Source organism: Terrapene carolina, unplaced genomic scaffold (assembly GCF_002925995.2).
Source record: "Terrapene carolina triunguis isolate 2854851 unplaced genomic scaffold, T_m_triunguis-2.0 Scaffold12377, whole genome shotgun sequence".
NCBI classification, from domain to species: domain Eukaryota; kingdom Metazoa; phylum Chordata; order Testudines; family Emydidae; genus Terrapene; species Terrapene triunguis.
Window position 1 is genome coordinate 1 of NW_020676728.1, and position 8,004 is coordinate 8,004.

Below are 8,004 nucleotides of genomic sequence, written 5' to 3' on the forward strand. Positions count from 1 at the left end.
CGGCCGGAGGCTTTTTCGCCTGGGGCGGCGAAAAAGCCAGAGCCGGCCCTGCTCTGCCTTCATGTACATGGAGAAAGGCTAACACAGTGACCTGTCTGCTAACCTGCCTCTCTATGCCTTGTGCCCTCCTGGACATTTCTTGCTACTAGGTAGCTTACTCTCCCCTCATCTGAGCCATCAATAGGCTTTACACTGCCAGGAATCATCTCCTTTGTTGTCCTCACCATACTCCTTTGTATACCCAGGTGCCATCTCAATGGCATTCACATGTGGGTTTTTCATTAATAACTTCCCCAGAAGTTAAAGCCAGCTATGTGTCCGGATACACTAAATCAGGGGAATATGGCCTTTTGGGATAATGATGCAACTGCAGGCAGGTGCCACAAAAAACTAGAAATGAGAGTGTTCCCCTCATTTTAATTGGTCACATTCCTAGCCAGGGTCCTCTGAGCATGGTGAAGACAGGCACATGCCATAATTCAACCTTCATCAGGCCTTTCATTCAGACTCCTAGACACCAACATCTAAGTGCCCCTGCTCTTCAGACTCGGTGACATTACTGCCACAGCTACCTGGGGAGGTGGTAGGAAGGCTGCAGACCACAAGAGCAGGGGGTGTTCACCTTTCTGGCCCCTCACTCTCCTCTGCCTCCATGCCGTTCAGCTGCACAGAGCTTCCCATGGCTGAGAGGGTGCTGGAGCCTATTCAATGCAGATGGCAGCTCTGACTTTCCAGAAATAGGATTCTACTTGTACATTTCTCCAATTTCATCTTCAATAACTCTGATATGGACAAAGGATATTTGAATCATCTGAAGCCGGCTGATCTGACTGTGGACATAGTCTCTCCCCAGCTAGGTCCTCTGGGCTATAAACCTCAGTCAGTCCCAGTGTCAACATTAGTGCTATTTTTGCTCCTTGTGTGTCAGAGAAACTTCTGTTTCAAACTGACATATCTGTGGTGAAAGGTAATTAAAACAATCAGCGCAGAAGACACTTACCTTGGGCATCTGGATGCCCTCTGGACAGGTGGGCTTCACCTGAATCTCACTTTCTTTACCACAGCACTGAAGCTACGCAGTTGAGAGAGAGAGAAAGTCAAAAAAGGGAGAAACTACATACTAGTTTCCTACTGAGACTCTGCATTCAATGGCAGCAAGTGGGCCAGTAACTAAAAGGAAAGACTAGAGACAGGGGCACAAATGTATCCCTCTTTGGTAACTCCACTCCCTTGAGTAGATTTTCATGTACATTGAATGTGGCCCAAATTCTCAAAATTCCTTTAATTTCAAATTTCTGAATTCTCAATGGACAAGTAAATACCAACATCCAGAAACACGTACATAAAAAAAGGCTCCCGGAAGGGACTTTATGGCCCAGTTCAGATAGTCTGACAAACAGACCAGACTGTTCAAGGCAACACAAATCTCTGCCATGGAGGGCCCAGCAGTTTCTAAATCCCTTTACCCAGGAAAACACAAATAGTTCAAGCAGCATGTGTAGAAATGTGGGCACCATGCTGAAGCTGCAGCAGAATACGCTAGAATCTTTATTACAGACAGAATATGCTGTTGGGTTTGTGGCCAGTGATAAATCAGCAGAATGTTTCAGTGGGTTTGTTTTTCCCGTTGACACATCTCTGAGAAAATGCTTGGAATTCCTCTTTGGGTCATAATTAACAGGCATGGGAGAAGGACAAGAGGTTCAGAGGTTGTGAAATGTTAGTTATGAAGAATGCTGGAATGATAGAACAGTGACAAAAGAAAGGGTTTGATCTCTATGGGAGGCAGCATAGCTTGACGAAATGAACACAGACTTGGGCACAAGTAGGACTCTAAGTTCTGATCTTGGCTTGGTCGCTGACTTGCTGTGTGGCCTGGAACAAGTCTCTCATTCTGTGCTTCGGTTCCCTGGCTGTACAATGGGAATGATGACAGGACCTACCTTTAATACTGTTTACATCACAGTAGGGCGTGGGGGCCCTGGGCAGGACGTTGTGCTAGGCACTATACAGACAGAGGTGAACTCAGTCCCCACCATGACGGGTTTATGAGCTCTCACAAGGGAGTAATTAGTTACTGTCTGTACAGCTACTGTTCAGCTAAGTTTCAGGGACACTCACAAACTCATCCAGTTCTTGAGCAAGGGACATGAGGGCTAACTGTCCCAGGTGTCTGACAGAGAGAGGTGACGATGCATCGCATGGGAAAAAGGCCTCTTTGTTGAGCTGGAGTGGACCCTGCTGGAGAAGCCAAACCTGGTTGTTGTAGATTCTTTTGCGGATTGTTTTCTAGTTGGGCAAATGACACCTCGAGTGCACTGGGGACCAGATCTGCCCAGGACTCAGGCGAACGGAGTCCACTGCCCTCGGATTATTCTTAAGCCTGTGCCCTGTTGTGTGTTACTGGAGTTACTCAGCACTATGGCTATAAGGAACAGGATGGATGGGGAAGGGCATGTGTAATGTTGTGCTGGAGGAAACACATGGATAAACTGAAGTACAAGAGAAATCATTGGCACTGCACACCTGGTTGTGGCCTCTTCATTTCTATGGTAACAAATGTCATTGTCCAGATCCCTGGTGATGACATTATTAATTCACCATTAGTTTCTCTAGGAAGAACTTGGCCCAAACACAGCTTCAGAAACCGACGGGGAACATTCCTTGCTTTGTGGGGCAGGAGGCCACAGTATTGTCACGACAGGGTATTCTTTCCTCAAGTATGTGAATGAGGCATGGGGCCAGTTTGGCCTTAAGGCTTGTCCACGCATGACAGTTAGCATCAGTTAATCCTAATTAACTCCCCATGTAGAAAATCCCTTTGATAGCTGGTGCTGAAGAGAGCCCTTTAGGGCTGATGCAGCCCTTTAAATGCAGTTTGATTCAGAAATTTCCTGCCCATTCTGATTTTTTCATATTTATATTTGCATATTTATAGATTTTAAAGCCAGAAGGGATCATTATGGTCATCTAGTCTGACCTCCTGTATAAAGCAGTCCACAGAATTTCACTCAGAAATTGAAGGTCTAGCAGTTTTCACTTCCAGGGTTAGTACTTACCTGCAATTTGAGCCCAGGACTTCTGGCACCTAAAGCAAGCAGCATACACTTGAGCCACCAGGTCACCTTTAAACAAACCCCTCAATTCTACTCCCTTAGGGCGCAGACAGTGGGAAGCAGTCACCCTTCTGCAAACCCTGGCATTCGATTTTTGAAGGGCGCCACCACTGTGAGCACTGTTTAAGCTCATATGGGTTACTCACAGCTGTGTGGAACTGAATGAGAGTTTTGTTGCTCTTCCCCATGTCCATCACATAGTCATCATAAGCTTCTTTATAGATGGTCTGGACCTCCTGTACTGCCTGCAGAAATCAGACAAGTCCAGTGAGATACTGAATTGGAGACAACTGGGGGCCTAACAGATCCTACTCCAAATCCAATATAGATCCCTGGCTTCCCTCTCCAGCCCCTAGAGTCATGAGCGACTCCTCTACATTATTTTATCCCTAGTGATCTGGTGGATAGTAATAGAGATGCTCTGGGAGAGCAGGCTCTTGGGGACTAATGAGAACTTGGGCAGAACCCTACAGCACTTGTTTACTATATGTCTGCCAGGCACTCAGAACCCAGGAGAGGTTCACTAACAAGAGATGTTCATTGTTTTGATTATGTACAACTCCCCAGAGTGTCACCCACTCCCCTACAGCTCTCCAGGCAGTTCTGAAGTCGATGTTACTCTCACATACAGGGATTATTTATACCTTTGGATTTTCTGTTCATATGTGGGAGTGGAGACTATGTCCCATTCTGAAGCACAGCTTCTCAGGCTCATGACAACATGAGCTCTCTGTGTCTAGAGGGTCACAGAGTCCTCCTGTTTCTGTGGAATCCTTCCCTAAAATGTGGTCTTTACCTGAGCTCTTCAGATCAGTCAGCAGCAGGAATCCAAACCCAGCCCATAACATCAGAATCACCTTGCTACTCACCGCTTTTTTGCCTATAAATGCAAACACTCCAGCAGTGACTTCAGCAGCAAATATCACCAGCAAGCAGGCAAAAAACTGCAGAGGAGAAACAGAATCGGTACTAGTTTATTTTACATAAGGCCCTTTATACAAACTATGCATCCCAAATCATTCCACAAGGCTCAATAACACACAACAGCAGAGGGAGGAAGGTGTTAGCAGGCAGAGGCAAGGGGGAAGGAGTGGTCTTTTCAGATTAGATTTTCAATGAGATAAAGGGCAGATGAGGTAGAAATAGACCCCAGGAGGTGGCTCCAGATGGTGGAAGTGACAGAGGAGGCAGTCCCAGGAGGCAGCAACTGAGTCAAGCTAGCAAGGGGATAATTTCACACATGGAAGCTCTTGAATGGGACCTGCTGGAGATGTTGGGTTAATAAAGTAGCTGCTCATTATGAGGAGTAAAATCAAGTTACTGATCTCTGACCCACGAGCTGTTCCCACCAGTGATGAAATGGTGCACCCCTGAAGGAGATTTCTATCAGAATAACCTCCAACAGAGAGATGGTCCATCAAGCCTGTTACTTACCGCTCCAAGCAGGCACTGAGACTCCCGCACTGCTCCACAGCACCCAAAAAATCCAACTGTCATCATCAACGCCCCTGCTCCCACGAGCACATACAGCCCTGTGGGGAAACCAGAACCAGTCAGTCTCAGAAGAGTTCAACCAGAACAGCCTTTCAGGCATTACATCACTTTTCTTGGCAGGAAGAAGCCTGTCATCCATTCTCAGTCCTGTGTTTGTGCCCCAGGGGACAGTCCCCTCTATCTCTACAGCTCCTCAGCAGGGCTGCTGTGTCCCCCAAAGGAAACCAGTCACCTCCTTAGATCTCCTAAGGAAGCTCCACAAAGGCCAGCATGAAAAGAGTTCCATCTGTCAGGTCTCCTGTATGGAAACCTGCGAAGCCCAGCAAGAATTCTACTGCCCACCAATAGGGACCGTGTTTTATACATCACATCATATAGAATTGTCTTATAGCTAGTCACCACAGAACAAGGAGCAGGAAATACAATCCTCTAAAGTCAGCACTGCTCAGGATCACGTCTCCCTGGAGTGTACGTTCTCTGTGGAGGAGAAAGCCTTTGCCACACGGAATTCCTGTGACACTGAAGCACCTGTCCTGGCCTCTAATGGGACCCATCTCATAGAAACCTCCATAGCTTTTCTAAAGCTTATGGGCTTGGTTTTGCCAGCTGGCCCAGTGGGTGGTTGGGAAACACACTGGATTGCTGTGCAGGGGGTGAGTTTGGGAAGCCCCACGGAACCATGCTGCTGGGATGGCTGGGCACCGTGCTAACGACACTCTCAGTCTCCTCCAGAAGGGAAGGCACAGGCTCTATTGCATGGTGCTGTCCATGGCAGCAGTATTTCAGCTTTGGAAGATACTGCTGGCTACTGGAAACGAGGTGTGGGGCCTATTGGAAAACTGATGCCTCAGGAGAAATGGAATGAGACCATCACATTACAACTCCTGTGGACAAAGACTGGCAATAAAAAGTCAACGTTCCCTAAGAAGCTGCTGAGGGTCAGCCACTGTGAATCCCAATGGTGAGCTCTCCTTTCACATCTCTCAGTAGGGGCATCTCTCAGTAGGTCACTGGATACATGAGATGCTTCTCTATTTGGAGCGTGGCTTCTTTCCTGCGGAATAAGTAGCAGGGACACTGGTGCTTCGTATGATAGTTAATGGATCTGGAGTGTGCCTAACACATGCCCTTATAGCATACTGATGCAGATGCCAAAACGTCAGACACCCAGAGCTGCTAGGGGCTCATGTTATCAGTATAAGGCCAGGGACTTTCTTCCACAGACGCTGCCAGCACAAGCAGCATGTGTTATACTAGGCAGTGTCATAAAGAAAGAGAGACAAACCATGGTCAGATGGTCTGGTAAAGTGGTTATGTATGAAAGGGGCAAGCAGCCTAAAACTCACAGTCCAAGATTCTCATATGAACTGCAGGCAGCACCTCCTGCAGGGCCTGTTGCCTCCAGCCAGATTTCGTATTGCCCTCGATTTCATCAGACATGGTCCGAGTGACCCTGCAGTAGCTGGTGGGAACACTGTGAACTGCCTCCATAGTCTGGCTGGCTGTTCACAGCTAAGTGCTTCAGAGATAACTTGGGAGTGGTGGGTATTGTCCAGAAACTCTGGCTAACCTCTCTCTTGGACTTGTTCCCAGAACAGCTTGGGGCCATCTGGCCAAAGGAGGTTTGCCTGTACAGAATTTGCATGGCATGTAGACTGGTCAGAAACAGTGACAATCATAAAATGTAATGTATTAGTGGATACTGCAAGGTGTCTCAGGAGCAGGCTGGGGTGAGCCTGATCAGGTGGGAGAGGAGAGGGGAGACCACAGAAAGGCCCCTAGCGCTGAGGGACACAGGCTTGGCACCTCCATACATGTAAAACTAGACTGGCCAAAGTACAGTACTATAGAAAATATTGTAGTGATCATTTCTGACCCACTCTGAGAGCTATTCAGCTTTTGCCATCTCCAGCATCTCTGTGCACTTCTAAGTGACATGAGGTCACTTGCATGGCTTTGTGTTCTAGACTTTATCTGGGGGAGAGGGAGACAGGTGGGGGCTGCCTCTTCCAGGCAGAGATCACATCTTATTTATATCTGTAAATTGTTTAATGATGAATGGATAATAATTCAGCCTGGCTGCAGGCTTTCAGTCAGAGCGCAAGGAGGGTGCGCATTACTCGATGGAATCTATGATGCCTTGTCCTCAGGTACAGCACTGACCCCAAACAGGCCTGCTGTCCAGCACAGCACCCTGCTACTCCAGCCTTTGCCATCTTTGCACGGGGGCTGGGAACTCAGACATACTTAATGCATATCAAATGCTAAAATGAGCCTGCAGCACTTTCCATCTCACTAGCATGTGGGGGATGGGGATGCTAAGGTCGGTTGTCCCACTAGAGGGCACAGTCAGCCCTGCTTTCAGAGTCAACCGTACACTGTGCGTTTTCAGACTTTTACTATTTTCTAATGTTAAACATTTTATTTTTTAAAATTGACCCGAATCTTTATCATTCACATAGCTGCCAGCATTGAATACGCACTAGGCCCTGCGGCATCCAAATCTGCACAGAGACCCCACAGAAGGGTGTAGGAATAATTGAGAGGGAAATAATAGTTAAAACCTCTGCATTCCCCAGTGCATCGTGGCATCTCTCTTTTGGAGGACAAGTTCTTTGGGGCTCTCTCTGCATTTGTGCACAATATATTCAGCACACAGGGATGCTAGGCAAAATAGCAGAGCTAGTCGAGAAATAGAAAATATTTCTTCAAAAATTCTACAGAAAATAGTTACATGTTAACAAAAACTTTCATCCAGTCCCATAAGATATCATCATAATCTTATTACAATACTGACAGCCTCAGAACTGCAGTTTACTCAAACCATGGCAGAGTTCCTGCCCGCTTGTCCAGTAGCAAGGGACGATCTCACTGCCATGCCACTGCTGTCATTAAAGTGCCACACTGGAGGGTCCAAAATCCCAATGGCTTTTCTGTCTCTCTCCCTCTGTAATACACCTCTACCCCGATATAATGCGGTCCTCGGGAGCCAAAAAATCTCACCGTGTTATAGGTGAGACCGCATTACATCCGGGTAGAGAGAGGAACCGCTTTTACCGCTCCCCGCCCCAGCTTCCCCCCCCCTCCGGCTTGCCATGCCAATCAGCTGTTTGGCCCAGCAAGCCTGGAAGGGGGGGTGGGGGTAGAAGTGGAGCGGCAGCGGCGCGCTCAGGGGAGGAGGCAGAGATGAGCTGGAGCGGGGAGTGGTTCCTCTGCACCCCCCCCATTACTTGCTGCGGCCCTCCCCGGCCCCAGCTTACCTCCGTTCTGTCTCCTCCCACGAGCGCGCCGCAGCTCCGCTTCCCCCCCTCCCGCCAAGGCTTGCCACGCCAATCAGCTGTTTTGCGCAGCAAGCCTGGAAGGGAGGAGAAGCGGAGCTGAGCGGCGCGCTTGT

The 8,004-nt window shown here is 48.2% G+C and overlaps 1 protein-coding gene across 1 annotated transcript; it reads right to left on the reverse strand.

The window, feature by feature from the left end:
- Positions 1-1,000: 1,000 nt before the first annotated feature.
- Positions 1,001-4,652, reverse strand: TSPAN2 (tetraspanin 2; the record flags this gene model as incomplete). Its single annotated transcript, XM_029913918.1, has 4 exons — positions 4,551-4,652; positions 3,986-4,060; positions 3,263-3,361; positions 1,001-1,072 (listed from the first exon to the last, which is right to left on the reverse strand). Coding segments are annotated over exons 1-4 (312 nt in total), but the record flags the coding sequence as incomplete, so codon positions are not given.
- Positions 4,653-8,004: the final 3,352 nt, after the last annotated feature.